The sequence below is a fragment of the Oncorhynchus nerka genome, linkage group LG13 (genome assembly GCF_034236695.1).
Source record: "Oncorhynchus nerka isolate Pitt River linkage group LG13, Oner_Uvic_2.0, whole genome shotgun sequence".
NCBI lineage: Eukaryota > Metazoa > Chordata > Actinopteri > Salmoniformes > Salmonidae > Oncorhynchus > Oncorhynchus nerka.
In genome coordinates this window covers 57,300,910-57,321,083 of record NC_088408.1, presented here as the reverse complement: position 1 = coordinate 57,321,083, position 20,174 = coordinate 57,300,910, and the positions used below count along the sequence as shown (strand labels likewise).

The following is a 20,174-nucleotide window of genomic DNA, read 5'->3' as shown; positions in this document are numbered from 1 at the left end:
TGCGGAGGTAAAACATTACAGCAGGACTTACAGCAATAATAAAAGTACTATAATAGTTTAGGTTGTGCTGCAGTCTCGCTACAGAACATGGAAGAAGCAGCATTGTGGTCACAGGAACAAAATTATCACCAAAAAGCAGAAAGTAATTAAAATGAGTGGATAAAGGTATTTTTTGCTTTGGACCTGAATGGACACAATACAAATATTTGTGAATATGTTTCTTTGTTCAGTGGACTCTCCTGAAGGACACTTTGAGGACAGTATAGTGTAACTTTTCTGCTCCTCGGGGAGACCAGCGCGGAGACACCTAACATTGTGGGGAGGTGAAGGAGAGCCAGGATGATGGGCTCTCTCCCTTTGAGGGGGAGTGGTCTCAGCCATGCTGGGCTACAATAAAAGGCACTTGTGTGGACCTCTAAGGAGCCCAAACTTTCCAGTAGCACTACCGGCGGCTGCTGCACCAGGGTTGCTGGCACACCTCGTAAAAGAAAGAAAGAACGAAAGAAAGAAAGAAAACAAACAAAGAACTCTTGATTTTGATATATTTGCTACCTAGCAAATTAGTGTGACATTTCATATTGAAGTTCTTTGCATTTCCAGTGAAGCGGCCCCTTGGTGTGAAAAAAAGAAAATGAGAGCTCTGCTTTGCACCGCTTTGCTTTCTCTGACCCTGGCCAGCAGTGTGTACAGTGATACCGACAGCACTGCTTCTGCACCAGTCAACGCAGCAGGTAAGTGTGTGTGTCTGTGCGATGTGTCTCTGTGTGTGTGTGTTCGTGCAGGGGTGTGCATGTGCGTGCCATGAGGCCTCAGTAAAGTGGGACCATAGACTAATATAACAGCAGGGTCATTATAGTGGTTGGTAACAGATCCCTCTCTGGGATGCCATTCACAGTCTGACTCACCACTGACACATTGACTAACGGTTTACGGCTGAGCCACTGGCTGAGCATAAATCAGCCTGTCAGTCACAATGGCTTGCTTCCACACATCACAAACTAACGGTTTTACACTGCATATGGACCAAACTACTATTTTTAGAATGAAAATGTGTACGTTTTTAATTTTAGCTCAAATTGGGTTCTAGTTCAGAATTGTTCAAAAGTGTTTACAGGTAAACTGTAGATAATTTATTATTATGTCTACAAATGGACCACTTGGCCTTTTTTTGTTCCTTGACAATGTATTTATTAGGAGGGAGTGAGAAGTGGAAAATTGGAGGGGGACATTTTCAGATTGCACCTGCTCAAGCTACACAATTGAGTTTAACTTAAAAATGGCACCTGTGGCCTACACCAAATACTGTGAGATATCTTACTGCCAAATGCAATAGTACAATACCACTGAGAAACATATGGTTCTAGCTCAAACTAGAGTCTCAATGTAAAAAGTGAAGAGTATTTGAATGAATTTGTCCAGTCCTGTAGGCTGACTCAGGGGATTTGAGTTTCAGCATGTGTTCGCTCTATCACGGTAGAGAGAGAAATCCTGGCAAAAGGCAAAACATTTTTTAACTTCCTCAGAGTCTGTAGATGAGATGCTGCTGTTCTGTCTTTCTTGTCTGTGTAAACATTTGTTCTACTCCTAATGGCCTGATGATGTCAGAAGTTTGTGCATGTTTATTTGTTTTATTTCACAATTATTTATAAAGGTTAGGCCAGTGCTGTGACACAACACACACATGTTATGCACTCAAGAAATATTCAAGCAAAGTTGCACCCACCTTTTAGAAAAAGAAATTGTCTGCCTACCTTTCTGTCACGTCAACCATCCATCCAAATCAAATAAGTCCACGAGTCCGTCTGTCTTCATAAACGTTCACTCACGTAGCCTATTGCATCATGTAGTAGGCTACGTGAGTAGCATCAACTAATCATCAACTAGATTTTGCCGATGTTGCCTTTTTGGTTGTTGTTTCGAGCAGATGGTCGGGGGGGGGCTGAAACATAATTACACATTGTTTTTAGACTGCAGATTGACCACAAGAAGCCCAAACAGATATAATAATTGACAATGACATGATCATTTCAAACCTTCCTTACATTTGTATGTGATCACGTGTCCTTCTATTATCCGTGGGGATACTTGGAGTTGAGTTCCTAGTGTTTTTACAGGCTTTCATGTCCAACAAAGAAGAAAAAAAAGCAATGAAATAAACAACTTTGGTTTTGTGTTTTTTTTTGGGAGTCAGAAAACTTGAGCCAAATAAAAACCACCCGTGGGCCAAATTAACCACCAGTTGGGGAATCCTGTTATATGTGGTAATCCAATGAGTAACACTGCAGCTGTAGTTTGCCAGTAATAATCATTCATCACATATACTATAATCGATACAAAACTTTCAGGAAGTAGGGTATTTAATGCAAAAATGTTGTCACTCTTTTCTATTTTATAAAATGATCACATTCTCTTTCTCGCTCAAAGAAGGCAATTTGGCCCTGGCTTGCAAACTAAATATCTTGCATCATGCTGTAAATGAAGGCAATTAAGAAATGTTGGCCTAATAAAAGCATATTTGATTTAACCCAATAAAAAAATTGGAGAGTGAGTATAAAATCGCATTTCGATAGATGCACGCATCAGTATGCTATTATAGCCTATCTGCAGTGGAGAGATTATTGTACAAGGATATGTTTTCTGTCAGCTGGCTACTGTCGGAAAGTTACAATCTAATGAAACATTTGTTACATAATTTAGCTCATGAAGTGGACGTTATATTGCACATTCAACACTAACTAGGCGATCCCTATCCTTTTTGTAGGTCTTCGTATATTACCATGGAACAATAGATGTAGAGTCAATAGCATACGACAACATAACACGATGGACAATGTTGATTGGCAAGTGGAATGATGTCCAATAGGATTGCAAGGTAAAAGTGGAAGATGGGATCAGGTTGGCTCCCTTATCCTTGGTTAGTAGAGACTTCAGAAAATATGATAATTGTTACCCGCAACATAAAAATGTAGATGGGGGGAGTTGACGTTTCTTTGTATGCGTGGATGTGTGTGTTTGTCAAATAAAATAAAAAACATACACATGGTTAGCAGATGTTAATATGAGTGTAGCGAAATGCTTCTAGTTCCGACAATGCAGTAATATCTAACAAATTCACAACAACTACCTTATACACACAAATGTAAGGGATGAATAAGAATATGTACACATGAATATATAGATGAGCGATGGCCGAGCGGCATAGGCAAGATGCAGTAGATGGTATAGAATACAGTATATACATATGGGAAGAGTAATGTAGGATATGTAAACATTATTAAAGTGCCGTTATTTAAAGTGACTAGTGATACCTTATATTTAGTCCATTTATAGTGGCCAGAGATTTGAGTCTGTATGTTGGCACTATGTTAGTGATGGCTGTTTAGCAGTCTGATGGCCTTGAGATAGAACCTGTTATTCAGTCTCTCGTACATGCATGCGTGTGTGTATGAGAGAGAGTGGACGTTTTTTGGGCACGTGCCAGGGTTGTGTGTGTAGGTGTGTGCCTTGGTCACAGCTATGCCTGTTAACTCCATCTTCTTATTGATTCAGGCTAGCTGTGCAGAGCTGTAGGATGTTGTAAAGGATAGCATTCTAGCAGGCCTGGGTTGGTGTGGTTTATCACTCAATGATACACATGTAGTTACAGCTGTGTAACATACTCTCTCACTGTATACATACTGATGTAGGCTTATAGGCTAATTAGTGACTAATCAACTTCCTCGGTTGCACCTTCAACATCTCAAAGACCACAATTACACCAAGTTAACATAAGGTTAGGATAACATTATTTAACTTCTGTAGACGCCGAACATACAGTATATGCCGCATGGCAACGTTGGACCATTATAATGTCACTGTTAATTTATTCCTTTATGATGTTACTGTTAATTTATTCCATTATGATGTTACTGTTCATTTATTGCCCTACGTTGCTACACTCTCAAAAGGCACAGCTGTTTCCAATAACGCGGTACTGTAAGCATTTATGGAGTGAGAGAGAATTGTGTATGATCGTAAAAATGGCAGTAGGTATTGGCTTCTGCTGTACTTTTTAATTGTCATGCACATGTGTTCATTTACTAATTCTCTCCTCTCTTTCATTTTCACCCCACCCTTAACAAAATATGTGTGTGTGTGTGTGGGGGGGTTGGTAATGGTTTAATGATCCGTTTCTATACGTTACATCTGACAATTAGGGGGAACCCTTGACCCCACAGAAATAGCCTTGTATAAATAAGCTAAGGCTTGATATATGACAGAATATTTAGCTGCTTGCCAAGTGGTTAAATACACATGCCAAGCTGTCACTTTATGAGTGCAGTGTATATTACTTGGGGCCACATACACTCAAGGGCAATATATCTCCACTGGTAACTCAGGTAGCAGGGACAGGGGTAAAAGAGCAGTCTTACACTCACATCTCTACTGAAATTAGGCTTTTTTGGGTGCAAAGGTTCACCAATATATCTTTACAGTGTCATTCTTTGTTCACCAATATATCTTTACATGGGCATTCTTTGTTCACCAATATATCTTTACATGGGCATTCTTTGTTCACCAATATATCTTTACATAGGCATTCTTTGTTCACCAATATATCTTTACATGGGCATTATTTGTTCACCAATATATCTTTACATGGGCATTCTTTGTTCACCAATATATCTTTACAGTGTCATTCTTTGTTCACCAATATATCTTTACATGGGCATTCTTTGTTCACCAATATATCTTTACATGGGCATTCTTTGCATAGTCTTTTTTGTATAGGATCTGTCTGTTCTTGATGTTTCATATGCATGTGGTCAGTCTATGTGCTGTATGGGGTCTCATTGTACAGGTTTTATTTAGTTCAACCGCATAGTGTTTCCTGGTAGCTATGAGATCTCTTATTTGTACCATGTACACCCCATCCCCAGCCTCATATGTTCAGGGATTATGAACCTCAGCCAGTGGTTTATGAGCACTAGAACAATGTTTCTATAAATCAGACAAACAAGTTTATTTTTTATTTTTTATTATTTTAACCTCGTATCTGTCGAATAGGAATCAGAAACGTTTAGGGATAAATCCTGGATGGTGTCACATCTGGCCGACTGCCGTTGATGTTGTCATGCGCTCCCAGTTTGATCAGTCATTCTGGGCTTTCAGTTTCCAATGAAACTTCACTCAACGGCTTCCCAAGTCCAGAATTTATGAGGCAGAGAGAAGCTCTGAGTCACAAGCCAGTGACAGAGGGAGAATTCATACAAAGATACTGGGCCTCTTCATGAAACTCTCCATGCCCCATTCTTTTAAGGAGTGGGATTTTTTGTTCTGCTTAGTAAACCCTTTGGCATGCGTTTGGTGTGCCTGCCTGCCTGCCTGCATGGAGGCGAGGTGTCTGGGTGGGTATGGAGGGGAGGGATGGTGGTGAGTGAGTTACAGCCCAGAGGAAAGGAAGGAAATGAAAGAGCGGTTGGAGTTAGGGATATAGGGTGAGATTACATTTGTCAGGCAGCACAGCTTCTGCTCATTAAACCCCTCTGCAGGATAGCGTGCAACTGATAACGTGTAGGCCACTATTAAGCCGAGCCACATGTCGGCTATTTGCTCTGTGTGCATGGGAGAATGGGGTTATGGGTTTTAGAGAGGTTGGGTGGTAAATCAGGGGTGGAAGAAGTTGGGGTGTGGGGGAGAAATGATCAGAGCGGAAGGCTGTTCACCTGGAATACCTGGTAGCGATTCCTGCATCTGTAAATGGCACACGTGGAAAAGGTTTTGCCCATTGAAGAGACAGCAGAACCATTTTCCAGTCATGGCTTTGGTGTGGCTCAAGGAGAACCTGGCAGAGACAAATAAAGAGGCAAGGACGGAGAGAAAGAGGAATAGAGAAACCAGGAGAGACAGTCAGACACAGAAGGGAGGAAGGGAAAGCGGGAGAGAGAGAAGCATATTATTTTGTTAAGCTTGCACACCGACTAGGACGACTGCGGAGACTAGTTAGTAGCTGCTGACGTATTTTGACCAACCAGGTATCTATCCAACCTTTTTATGAGTAAAGTACTTGTCGGCTAAAAAAAAAAGTAATTACAGGCCTATTTGAAACAGAACGTTTTTTTCCGTAAACTTTCCAAATGTCGACAAATCAAAATACACTAGACAAGGTGGCATCTTTTTGTGTCGGTAAAATTAAGAATGCGAGATATGTCGGAGGAAACGCTTTTATGTACAAATATTGTTGTGAAGGGTCTGGAGGTCAGGGAGATTGTGGGAACACGTGGAGTTGTCGGAAAAGCATGCAGTTTATTAGGATACAGACAATATAAATGATGATGAACTTCACAGGGTGGTGAAACTACAAGGTGATGAGCTTGATTGTCCTTGCCAAAAAATATTGAGGGTTTTATTCTAGTAACATGATAATGGATGCTTTGCTGCAGTTTGAAAAAAAAATAATAATCTTGCTCTTTTGTCCATAACAATAATCTCATCATATAGGCCAGGGGTCTCCAACCAGTCAATCACCTATGAGTAGCTCGCCAAACAATTCCGAATGTACACATAATTTTTTTTCGCCGAATACAACTGCTGTAGACCTTACAGTGAAATGCTTACTTACAAACCCTTAGCCAACAATGCAGTTTTAAGAAAAGTAAGTGTTAAGAAATATTTACTAAATAAACTGAATAAATAACAAATACTTAAAGAGCAACAATAAAATAACGATAACGAGGCTATATACAGGGGGTTCCGGTACAGAGTCAATGTGCGGGGGCATAGGTTAGACGAGGAAGTAAAATATAGTATAAATCATTTCAAATTCCTTATATTAAGCACACCAGACAGCAAAAATAAAAATAAATATTTGTATATATGGATAGCCAGGGACATACTCCAACAGTCAGACATTATCTACAAACAAAGCATGTGTGTTTAGTGAGTGAGCCAGAGAGGCAGTAGGATGACCAGGTATATTCTCTTGATAAGTTCGTGAATTTAACCATTTTCCTCTGTCAGGGAAAATGTTTGGAGTAAAAAGTATATTATTTTCTTTAGGAATGTCCTGAAGTAAAAGTAAAAAAAATGTTTTTTAAAGTAAAGGACAGATTCCCCCCAAAACGACTTTAGTACTTTAAAGTATTTGTACATAAGTACTTTACACCACTGCCTGTATGTTACCGTACATAACGTTCTCAAACAAACATCCCCTCCCTTTTGAGCAGAGTATGCCTGTAGAAATCATCAGCAGCCTTTGGAAAGAACCAAGTCCCCTTTCGAGTCATAAGCTTTTGTAGATTTCCATCCAATTGGCGACAGATGTAAATGTGAATTTTCTAAAATCTCCATAAAAACAATATGCACATTTTCTCACCAGATATGTGTTTCCATACTTCCTTAATGTTGATACTTAAGTATATTTTAGCAATTACATTTACTTTTGATGCTTAAGTATATTTAAAAACAAAACATTTTACTCAAGTAGTATTTTACTGGGTGACTTTCACTTTCACTTGAGTCATTTTCTGTTAAGGTATCTTGACTTTTACTCAAGTATACGAATAGGGTACTTTTTCTACCACTGCATATATAACAGGAAATGCTTATTTTACTCTTACTCTCCATCATATAGACAAACTGTTTGTCTTTTTGCCAAGTTTGTATAGTTCATTGAAGTGTGATGTGTCAGCATTGTGCTATTTAAACCCTTTAATTTACTACCCCATATATTTAATGAGAGGCTGATGTGTGGTGACCATTGGCTGCTCTGTCTGGCCCAGGGGGATATATATCCTGGGGCTCTACACACAGCTTTATTGGTTGTGGCTGCACCAGTGGTGAGTAGGACATGGGTCAAGTGCATCCCATTATGTCCCTGCCTGGGCTCAGTGGGCTGTGTGTAGGCAACCACTGGGTGGGGTCCCCACAAAGCACCACTCTCATAAAGGGCCTGGAGGTCAGGGAGATTGTGGGAACTCACGTGGAGTGACTGATAGCAGCTACCTCTCTGAACTGAAGGGTGGCCTGGTTTGGAGGGAGGCCAGGAGGGAGGAAGGGAAAGAATGATGATGGCCATAAGATGAGGGAAAACGTGTCTGTTTGCAAACCGTTTAGTCACCTCATTTTGTAAATGCTGAATAGCAGGATGCCCAACTCATGTTATACACAAGTCAGCTGGGGCGGGTGAAAGATAAACATTTAATTTTGGGGGTTAATGTGGATTAACGTTGAATTTGTTAACTGCCAGAGCTGGTCATGGTATATAGTTTGGTGAGAGCTAGGTGCAGATGATTTGCAGAGGCGGGAGAATGGCTGGTTCCAAAAGCTGAATCTATTTAGGACTGAAGGGCTACTTTGATGATATAGCTGATTGGCCACTACAGAGAGGGGAAGAGGGAGAGTGTGTGTGTGTGTGTGCAGTGGTGGAAAAGGTACTCAAAACTGATAGTCACCCAGTAAAATACTGCTTGAGTGAAAGTCTTAAAGTTTTTATTTTAAAATATACTTAATTCACTAGATTCTTACAGAATAAAATTAAAAGTAAAAGTTGTCAAAAATATAAATAGTAAAGTAAAGTACAGATTACCCTAAAAAATACTTAAGATGTACTTTACACCACTGTGTGTGTGTGTGTGTGTGTGTGTGTGTGTGTGTGTGTGTGTGTGTGTGTGTGTGTGTGTGTGTGTGTGTGTGTGTGTGTTTCTAGGCAATGTTGAGAGGGGCATTTTTCAGAGATCTTTTACTGCTTTTATGCTTGCCAATGAAACGCATGCAAAACTATAATTATTGAGGGCCATCTTGATTCTTGTAAAAGTGTATGTCCTCGCACATCAATCTTTAAAATAAATGCATTACTCAAAACATTAAAAGACGTGACACGTCTGAACTGACACCAGTAATTAAAATCTCTTAAGGATCCGCTCCTTTTTTTCAATTTTTGCCTAAAATGACATACCCAAATCTAACTGCCTGTAACAGGCCCTGAAGCAAGGATATGCACATTCTTTGAAGTTTGTGGAAATGTGAAAGGAATGTAGGAGAATATAACACAATAGATATGGTAAACGACAATACAAAGAAAAGTGGAAAGGCCATCATGTATTATTCCAGCCCAGCAGCAATTTAGATGTTGGGCACTAGATGGCAGCAGTGTATCTGCAAAGTGTTGGACTGATCCAATGAACCATTGCATTTATGTTCAAAATTTAGTATCAAAACTGCCCAAATGTGCCTAATTTGTTTATTAATAACTTTTCATGTTCAAAACTGTGCACTCTCCTCAAACAATAGCATTGTATTCTTTCACTGTAATAGCTACTGTAAATTGGACAGTGCAGTTAGATTAACTATAATTTAAGCTTTCTAACAATATCAGATATGCCTTTGTCTTGGGAACTTTTCTTGTTGTTACAACCTCATGCCAGCCGCATTAGCCTACGTTAGCTCAACTGTCCCGTGGACGAAATTAATGCAACTTTGTTATATATTCTACTGTATTCTTCTGATGCTTTAGTAACTCTTGACTTACACTACAGCTTTTCTTGTCCTTCACAGAGACTGAACTTGGTGATCAGAACCGTGTGTTTGCCAGTCGCGGCTCCAACATCACTCTACCATGCCGGCTCCACCGCCGGCATGGGATGTCTTTCGGCCGCATGGGCATAAGGATCAAGTGGACCAAGCTGTCTGCGGATGAGTCACTGGAGGAAGATGTGCTGGTGTCCATGGGCTTCCACAAGAAGAGCTACGGCAGCTTCCTGGGCCGTGTCCGCCTGCTGGAGGCTGACGATGATGACGCCTCACTGCACATCAACGACGTGTCCCTGGACGACATGGGAAAGTTCCGTTGTGAAGTCATTGATGGCATGGACGATGTCATTCATGAGGTTACCTTGGAGGTGCAAGGTAGTGTAGGCTACAGCGACGGTAAATCTTTATCTTTTTACTTCCTGCTCAGCGATGGCCATATCATCCCGCACATCACGTCACCACCCTCCATTTAATTTTGTCCTCACTGTTCTGTCTTTATGGTGTTAATAGACTTTTGTTACCCTGTAAATAAGGACAGGAGGTTTTCATGACCCTACCCATAAACTACTGTCTGGAAGAAATGAATGGTTTCAAGACCAGAGCCAAGAAATAATGGTTTCAAGACCACAGCCTGTTTCCTTATTTTCAACACCTCACCACCATTATATTGATTTAGGTGTAGAAATACAAAAGACAAAAAAGACAGCTTTTGTTCATTTTTCAGAGTTTGTGCTGATAATATTCACACAGCCTTTCACTGCAGTACATGAAAACACATTTTCCATCTGAACTAATCCCACTCCGCATCGATTCTAACATCCTCCTTGCTCATACAGTACTATTTACATAATTGTGAAAGGAGTCCTGTTCTTCCTTTTAATATGTGGCACAAATACAACCTTTTTTTAACATTCTATTCATAAAACTGAGTCAGCCTGAATCTATTGAATACTATTACACGGTCATAGGTCCCATCTGGGCCAAGACCGCCTGAGCAGATTTTGCTCCAGGTTAAGAAAAGGGATCTTTAATAGAGAACAGCTAGCTAGCTGGCCATAATGAAAACAGGCTGGAACGACTGTCTATTGTTAACATTGGAACAAAGTCATGCCCAATGAAAAGCCTCAGTACTGGTTGTGATTTTCCCTCAAAGTAATCCAATTAAACGTTCTCTTGTTTGCAGCTGTATACATCTGACAGTCAAGCACTCAGCTAGCACTAGGCTACCATGGGATGCAGGCTTGTGTCAAAGGTGAAACTACAGATGCTGATGTAACAATCTAATGTGTTTACAGGGGATTGTTTTTGCTTTATCGGCTCTTAGTTGTTTCTAAACCACCAAGGGCCAAATGCAACCCTCTCTGTTAGCTAGCAGTGACATGAAGTACATTAACAAGGGATAAAGAAGAGCTGTTGAAGTCCAATTCAGTGCATTTTTATTTGTGCCTTTATTTAACAAGGCAAGTCAGTTAAGAACAAATTCTTATTTTCAATGATGGCCTAGGAAATAGTGGGTCAAGTGTCGTGTTCAGGGGCAGAAGGACAGATTTGTACCTTGTCAGCACGGGGATTCAATCTTGCAACCTTTTGCTTATAGTCCAACGCTCTAACCACTAGGCTACCCGCCGCTTTCCAAAACATTGCATCTCATAAACAGTATTTCAACAATCACTACAGCCAAACGAAAGCCACCTTTCCCTCACAGAACTTTACATTTTAGGCATTTAGCAGACTCTTATCCAGAGTGAGTCACAGTAGTGAGTCCATACATATTCATACTGGTCCCCCATGGGAATTTAACCCACAGCCCTGGCATTGCAAGTGCCATGCTCTTCCAACTGGACACACTGGACTACATTTCACACATATAAGGGATTACATTTGTTTGTAGGCCGGACACACATAAAATACTGGTCAGGACAACCGAGGAGTGAACCAGCAAAGTCTGAGTCAAGAAGGGAATTAATTCAATTACATAACCATAATGCCTAAGGGGCTGTTTTACGGCTGTAAAATCACATAACTGAACCACTAAATGATTGACACCAGAGGTTCCATTTGCTGTACACAGTTGATGATTGTGCTTTGTGTTATAGTGCTTTGGAGTCTTGTTCTGGCCTAATGTATTTGCTAGCTTGGCTGTTACAGCCTAATTAAAACGTAAACAGCGTGAGATGTATCTCCCTTCCCTGCTGAGGGGCAGAATACCACAGAATTAATCAGTTAGAAAAGTCTGAATCCTCTCTGGAGGGCGGCTGCTCTTTTATCACTCACCAGGAGCTGCAGAACCAAGAACAGCAATAGCTTACACTCACTAACATATACTATCAGATCGTATGTCAGAAACCCTCAATCCCTCATGAATGGTCCAGTCTAGACCCAAGGACCACACACATGCTTTATCCTACTGGCTGGCTGGGTCTGCAAACCCACAGGAGGGTGAGTGTGTAAAACATAAATCCAAATGTTTTGTGTTAGAATATTATTCCTCTCCTAGAGTATGCTGTGATATACCGTGTTTTATGTGTGTCTGTATGTTTTAATGTACGGTAGGTTTCCATGAACTGTAGTTATATAACATGACTATGCTATGGGTCTCTATCCGCTGTGGTGGTTCAATTAAAGACACAAAAGAAACATTCGCGTAAGGACACATTCAAAAAAGAGCATGTCATAAAATGGATATCAATCGATTCCGACTCGCTAATAGTTGTCTTACAATAGAATAACAACAATATCGAGTTCAGTTGGCATTTACCTGAATGGGTGCTCCATGTAGCCTAAGAGCCACATTAGCTATGATATTAACCCCAGCTCCTTGCTCATTCCCAGGTGTGGTGTTCCCTTACTCCCCACGGCTGGGTCGATACAACCTCAACTTCCACCATGCCGAGCAGGCTTGCCTGGACCAGGACTCTGTGGTGGCCTCCTTCGACCAGCTCTACAAGGCCTGGAGGAGTGGCCTTGACTGGTGCAATGCCGGTTGGCTGAACGACGGCTCCGTGCAGTACCCCATAACCAACCCCAGACAGGCCTGTGGAGGAGTCAACTCCGGTGCGGGCCTGAGAAGCTACGGCCAGCGCGACAAGTCCAAAAGCCGCTACGATGTCTTCTGCTTCACCTCTGCCGTCAACGGTGAGTTTGTCTGCTTTATATGGTTGTTTTTGAGGAAGTCATTGGACATGCAGTATCTATTATTAGAACAAAAGTAGTAGAAATAGATAGGCACACATTACAGTAGGGAAGAGTTCATCAGCTTATCTAATTGACCTCTCTTTAAAATGAGGCAACCCAACCAAAATCCTCTGTTTTCCTTTGGCCGTCTTCCCTCTCTGACCTCAGGCCACTTCTACTGGCTGGTGCAGCCCGACAAGCTAACGTTCAACGAGGCTGCTCAGGCGTGCCAGGATGACGGAGCTGAGATCGCCAAGGTGGGTCAGATGTACGCTGCATGGAAGCTGAACGGCTATGACCGCTGCGACTCTGGCTGGCTGGCTGACGGCAGTGTCCGCTACCCCATCTCCAGACCCCGCAGGAACTGCAGCCCGACAGAGGCGGCTGTGCGCTTTGTGGGATTCCCCGACAAGAAGCAAAAGCTCTTCGGCGTCTACTGCTTCAAGGGCCAGCAGTGAAGAGGAAATGGCTTAGCCCTGAGCACCAAACCCATATAACCATCAAAGAAAAACAACAACAACACCACCAATAAACAAAATATGCATATCAGGACTTAATTTGCATGAAGTAGCATCAGCTCATTACCTTACCAATACTGTGATACATTTGTTTTAATGAATAGTGTAAAATCTCATTTTTCATACCACAACCGATCCAAGGCTATTTTCTAAGCTGAAACAAGCGTTATTCCTTAACATTTTCAGTCATGTAATACGTTGCTCATATAATATGACAATACCATTTTTAGTTATACAAAATGTTGGTCACATAATAACACGGTACTATGGTTGAAATGGACTGGATGAGTTATCTTCTAAGGGCTAGATTCAATCAGATCAGCTTTAGCCAACATCTATATAGCGATTTGTTTTGGCGCTGTTGGAGGTGGAACTGCATTAGAGCTGTCAAATTGGCGAGTAGCTCGTCTTGATCACTGTTGCAAAGCCACAACCGTCCCATTCGCATTAAAATTGTAGGCTACAGAGAAATAATGTTCTAATTGAAAATCATTCAATGAAATGAGGATTTCTGTCACCGTATTCAAGGTGTAGATTACGTCTCACATTCCAGTGTTTGAACCTGGAAACAAGGCTACAAGGGATTTCTCTTAATTCTACTCCGTGCAGCCAATTGCAACATCCCCTTTAGGTATAATTCCAGGAGCCACTTGTGGATTTGACAGCTCTAACACAGTTCCAACACCGCAAAAACAACCCCTATGCGGATGTCGGCTAAAGCAGATCTGATTGAATAGAGCCCTAACTAACATGTACTGTGGCCTATCTAGCAGCTTATGAGCTAAATTGCATGAACATAAAGACCACTGTTTGACTATGGCAGAAGTCTATTTGGATTTCAGTAACACTTGCACAGTAATGCTACCACAAAAAAATCACATATATATTTCAATCCGAATCTGAAGTGAATATTCATCTGAGCAGAGGGGCATTTCACAAAGGAGATTCAAGCTAACTTTCCTGAAACAGCAAACTAGGATATTGTTTCAGAATTTCAGAAATGTTTGCTATTAATTTACAGACCCTAATCTCTGAAAAACACCTTTGTATTTCTGCTTTTATTTTACTGATACCTTTCTCTCCTCAGATAAAAGTCAGTGAAGGAATAATCTCAGCGTACAATAGGCCTAGTGTTTAAAAACAATGACCTAGCCATCCAATCACAGCCAAGTGCATATCAGGATTGCAATACAATTGGAGTGAATCCTTGCAAACTAAGCGGGAACTCTGATATTGGTATTTAACAGCAGTACAGAAACAGCTGTATGTCTGTGTAACACTGGAATGGCAGCCAAACAGGGATCCACATTGACAAACTGCTGCTGTTGCAAAGGATTTGGGTTGATTGTACATCATCGCCGAAGTTACGAGCTGCAAAGGGCTTACATTACACTTCTCAGGGCATGCAACCCCCTTTAAGATCCCGTTGCTAGTGTGCAACAGTGCTTTAAGACAGTGCCTTAAGCCTTAAGCCAGGTGACCATTTTGGGTGATCCATCCAGGCCACCCAAGACCTGCTTTGAGAACTGCCAATTGTATAATTCTGTCAAAACGATGTTGAGCAGCTTTTACCTTCACGCACAAATAAAAACGCAGGGTCTGACTCAAATCCTGACTTGAAGAGGTTGGTCCAGTCCAGACTCGAAGATCAAAAGAGTCACAAAGCATTTCAGAACAAATATAAAGTGGGAAAAAAGAGAGACTAGAAATATTCCATCTGACTTGTGGTCTATATATGTTATTGCTGCTTTGTATTCTCTTAGCATTAGAATACTAATCGTCCCCTAAGGACATGCAGGAGGTCGACAACTGAGATCTGTGTTGACTGAAATCACAACCACTAGCCAATATTTGCCAATAAAACTGATCATACAATTTTTTTTGTGTGTGTTGTATTTCGGCTAACCTTTTTCTCTTTCCTAGATCTGGCATTGACAGGTAGCATGTGGTTATTTGGTTGAACCTGATTTACTAACTGCAGTTAGATAAAAAATAGACTGACACACATTCCTCGGTGGAGGTATTATTTGTTTTCTAATGCCTAGTACCTTTTTAAACAAAAGACCAAACTGAAAATAAAAACTTGGTGATAGATTTTTGATGCTGTGACTTTTTACCCTCCTTGTAAAGGTTGTTTTTCTGTGTATTTCTGTCGTCGTTGGACCTGAACTAACAACCATGAATTATGTTTTTAGAAATGCTGAGGTTGCCATTGTGGCAGTAGAACACTGTTTGCAGAGCATAGAAGTTTGCAAATGAAGGACATTCTCTCCTGTCTCCATTTTCAGTGTAGCATGCAGTTTTTGATTGAAAATACATATCCAAAATAAGCCTCTAATACTCTGTGTGTATCAAACATTAGGATTTAAACTCAGCAAAAAAATAAGTGTCCCTTTTTCAGGACCCTGTCTTTCAAAGATAATCAGAAAAATCCAAATAACTTCACAGATCTTCATTGTAAAGGGTTTAAACTCTGTTTCCCATGCGTGTTCAATGAACCATAAGCAATTAATGAACATGCACCTGTGGACACTAACAGCTTACAGACGTCGCCTATGGGCACAAACCCACCATCGCTGGACCAGACAGGACTGGCAAACGACGAGTCGTGGTTTTGTCTCACCAGGAGTGATGGTCGGATTAGAGTTTATCGTCGCAGGAATGAGATTTACACCGAGGCCTGTACTCTGGAGCGGGATCGATTTGGAGGTGGAGGGTCCGTCATGGTCTGGGGTGGTGTGTCACAGTATCATCAGACTGAGCTTCTTGTCATTGCAGGCAATCAACGCTGTGCGTTACAGGGAAGACATCCTCCTCCCTCATATGGTACCCTTCCTGCAGGCCCATCCTGACATGACCCTCCAGCATGACAATGCCACCAGCCATTCTGTGTGTGATTTCCTGCAGGACAGGAATGTCAGTGTTCTGCCATGGCAAGCAAAGAGCCCGGATCTTCCGACCCCTTGACTTTTTCAACATTTTGTTACATTACAGCCTTATTCTAAAATGTATTAAATACCAACAAATCCTCAGCAATCTAGACACAATACCCGTAATGACAAAGTGAAAACAGTTTACACATTTTTTTTTAAAGTGTATAAAAAAATACAATAAATAAATCCTTTATTTACATAAGACCCTTTGCTATGAGACTCGATATGGAGCTCAGGTATATCTTGTTTCAACTGACCATCCTTGAGATGTTTCTACAACTTGATTGGAGTCCACCAGTGGTAAACTAAAATGATTGGACATGATTTGGAAAGATACACACCTGTCTATATAAGGTCCCACAGTTGACAATGCATGTCAGAGCAAAAACCAAGCCATGAGGTCGATGGAATTGTCCGTAGAGCTCAGAGACAGGATTGTGTAATGGCACAGATCTGGGGAAGACTCACCAAATAAATTCTGCATCATTGAATGTTCCCAAGAACACAGTGGCCTCCATCATTCTTAAATGGAAAAAGTTTGGAACCACCAAGACTCTTCCTAGAGCTTGACGCCCGGCCAAACTGAGCAATCGGGGGAGAAGGTCCTTGGTCAGGGAGGTGACCAACAATCCGATGGTCACTCTGACAGAGCTCTAGAATTCCTCTGTGGAGAAATTTCCAGAATGACATCCATATCTGCAGCACTCCACCAATCAGGCCTTTATGGTAGAGCGGCCAGACAGAAGCCACTCCTCAGTAAAAAGCACATGACAGCCAGCTTGGAGTTTGCCCAAAGGCACTTAAAGGACTCTCAGACCATGAGAAGCAAGATTCTCTGGTCTGATGAAATCAAGATTGAACACTTTGGCATGAATGCCAAGAATCACATCTGGAGGAAACCTTGCACCATTCCTACGGTGAAGCATGGGGGTGGCAGCATCATGCTGTGGGGGATGTTTTTCAGCGGCAGGGACTAGAAGACTAGTCAGGATCGAGGCAAAGATGAACGGAGCAAATTAGAGAGATCCTTGATGAAAACCTGCTCCAGAGCGATCAGGACCTCAGATTGGGGCATGGGTTCACCTTCCAACAGGACAACTACCCTAAGAACACAGCCAAGACAACGCAGGAGTGGCTTCGGGACAAGTCTCTGAATGTTGTTAAGTAGCTGTCCACAATGCTCCCCATACAAACTGACAGAGGATCTGCAAAGAAGAATGTGAGAAACTCCCCAAATACAGATGTGCCAAGCTTGTAGCATCACACCCAAGAAGACGATGTAATCGCTGCCAAAGGTGCTTCAACAAAGTACTGAGTAAAGGTTCTGAATAGTCATGTAAATGTGATATTTCAGCTTATTTTCAAAAATGTACAAAATCCAGTTTTTGCTTTGCCATTATGGGTTATTGTGTGTAGATTGAGGGAAAAAAATGTTTTAATACATTTTCTAAAAGGCTGTAACGTATCAAAATGTGGAAAAAGTTAAGTGTTCTGAATACTTTCCCGAAGGCACTGTAAAAGAAGGCTCTACTTTGTGCAACCCTGGCATGGATTTGACATAAAACACTTAAATTGTGGAGGTTAGTGTGATCCATAATAAACTTGAAAAAATACAAAGTTATAAACATTTACATCTACTGTACATACTATCAAGACCAAACCTATAGGAAATATGTGTATTTCCCCTTTATCTCCTCTGGCTGTTAATACTTCTCCATGGGAGACATGCCAGCTGTGCTTCAATTTACTCTTATCTAACAAGTGAGAAAGCAGGACAGACTACACTTCTACTTTCTTTGCTTTGGTAGGGAGCTTTATCTCCAAGTGGTTCTAACTGTGGTGAAACTGAATGGGGATACGTTTGTGTTAGTGAAAAGAAAACCCAGAAGAATGTAAGGGTGTTAATTATCCCATGAACTGATTGACATGCCACTTTAAAGAGGTCGTGTGACACCCTCTTCCAAGACTACTTAACGCACTGCAACCGCCAGGGAGATGGCTGGAAATGGCATTAAGGCCATAAAAAACTATGTAGAGGTAAATAGGGACAGTGCTGTTTACAAAGCAGTCATGAGTATACAGACTGTGTGCGTGTGTCAGGGGGTTACATTTCTTTCCATATTTGTTATATATATTCTTTATAACTTGGCAAGTCAGGTAAGAACAGATTCTTATTTACAATGACGGCCTACCCCAGCCAAACCCTGACAACGCTGGGCCAATTGTGTGCTGCCCTATGGGACTCCTAATCACGGGATTTGATACAGCCTGAAATCGAACCAGGGACTGTAGTCTTGCACTCAGATGCAGTGCCTTACACCGCTGCACCACTCGGGAGCCCCTGTTTCATGCTCATCACTGAAATCCAGATTAAGGATGAGGAGATGCCACAGAAATGAATGAATAATGTACTGGCAGGGGTGATCTTAAGATGGCGCCAACAGATATGGCATCTCTGCTTCCAGTTCATAAGGAACTTCGCATTATAATTTTTTTTTTTTTTTAATTGTTCACAAGTATCTCGCTACACCTGTAATAACATCTACTAAATGTGTGTGACCAATTCAATTTGATTAGACTCAGGCGGAGAACTGAGACGACCAGGAAACCAGCGAACGCAAGAGCACATTTCCTTTCCAAAACAGAAGAGGTCCCAGAAAGCATCTGATATCCCAAAGAAACCACGTGAGAGTCTTGTTTTCCGGAGCTTAACAGCGGGACATCTGCGTTTCATGATGGAGACCTGTAATCACAAATCAAGTCTGCTGTATTGACAGTGCAGCAGTCTACACAATGAGAACTTAACAAGCACCTTGTCATGGAGTGCATGTCCATGACTTGTAGACAATGACACTGAAACAAATTATTGGTTGAAGAAATACTCTTTATTGTTTCTCTTCAAGGTATAGCCAAAGATCCTGAAACAAAAGAGAATGTTGGATTGAGTAGTTGAGTAATCACGTTGGTAAAATTAGCTATTTTTTTCCTGAAACGAGAAAAACAAATTATTCCAACAGCACAGTCAACTTATTTTCCCCATTGGATCCAGTGTGTTCAGTTTGTTCCACGTAAGGCGTCAAAGTCAAGTGTTTGCTGTGCGTGCCATGTATAAACCTGCCCATTTAAACGTACATGATCTAGCAATGTGAAATATTACTAGAATAATTGAAGTGTTGGTAGAGTATAATCATATAATTTAACCTACCTCGCGGCGCTGTTTCCTTGTTGAAGTGCGGGTGTGCTTGAGGCAAATTAGTCTACTTCTTCTCCTGTGGGGTTTATTGGCGGTTGGCATCCAACGGTATGGTGCATTACTGCCACCTACTGTACTGGAGTGTGGGCCAGAGACGGGGGAACATAATCCTACATGACAGCCTCTTTGCTCTTAAAAAAAGATAACAAAATATTTGAGACTATATCTAATGATATCCTACTCAATATACTCTTTAAAATAATTTCCTGTATCCCCTTCTCCCTCAAACTAGACCACAGCCTCTCTCTTTCCTTCTGATACTGCCCACACTGTAGCAATACATGCTCCACGGTCTCTGTTTCCTGGCAAAATTACACTTTCCTGTTGGATGCTTTCCTATCACATTTAAGGACTTATTCAACTGGCTGTGTCCCACCATTAATCTTGTAAAAATAGCCTCCTCTCTTCTGTCCCTACCCGCCGTCCCCTCCTTGACTTTCCTCAGTACTTCAAATAAAAGCCTGCCCTTAGTATCTCTGTTCCATGGTTCCTGCCATCTCTGCACCATCACTGTCCACATCAAGGCTTTTTGCCTCTGCCCTGCTCATTGAAACTATAACATCAACATCCCCACTTCTAAGTGCTTGTTTAGCCAGTATATCAACTGCCTCGTTCCCCTCCAACCCCAAATGGGCTGGGACCAAAGTAAATCTTATCTGTATATCTATCTGTCTAATCCTGCCATGGGGTTGTAGCACCTCATAAAGCAGGTCTTGTCTGCTACGTGACCTAAAAGACTGGAAAGACATTAACACTGCACATGAATCAGAGCAAATAACTACTCTG

At 41.4% G+C, this 20,174-nt stretch overlaps 1 protein-coding gene across 2 annotated transcripts; it reads left to right on the top strand.

Moving 5' to 3' along the window:
* Positions 1–412: 412 nt before the first annotated feature.
* On the top strand, positions 413–15,296 carry LOC115139731 (hyaluronan and proteoglycan link protein 1-like). 2 transcript variants are annotated; one of them, XM_029677439.2, is made up of 4 exons: positions 413–731; positions 9,535–9,885; positions 12,343–12,645; positions 12,853–15,296. In XM_029677439.2, exons 1-4 carry the CDS (start codon positions 632–634, stop codon positions 13,140–13,142), a joined length of 1,044 nt encoding a protein of 347 aa, XP_029533299.1. In that variant the 5' UTR covers positions 413–631; the 3' UTR covers positions 13,143–15,296. The 2 variants fall into 2 exon arrangements, with proteins under 2 accessions (XP_029533299.1, XP_029533298.1); XM_029677438.2 differs by having other exon boundaries at positions 9,535–9,906.
* The last annotated feature ends 4,878 nt before the right edge of the window (positions 15,297–20,174 follow it).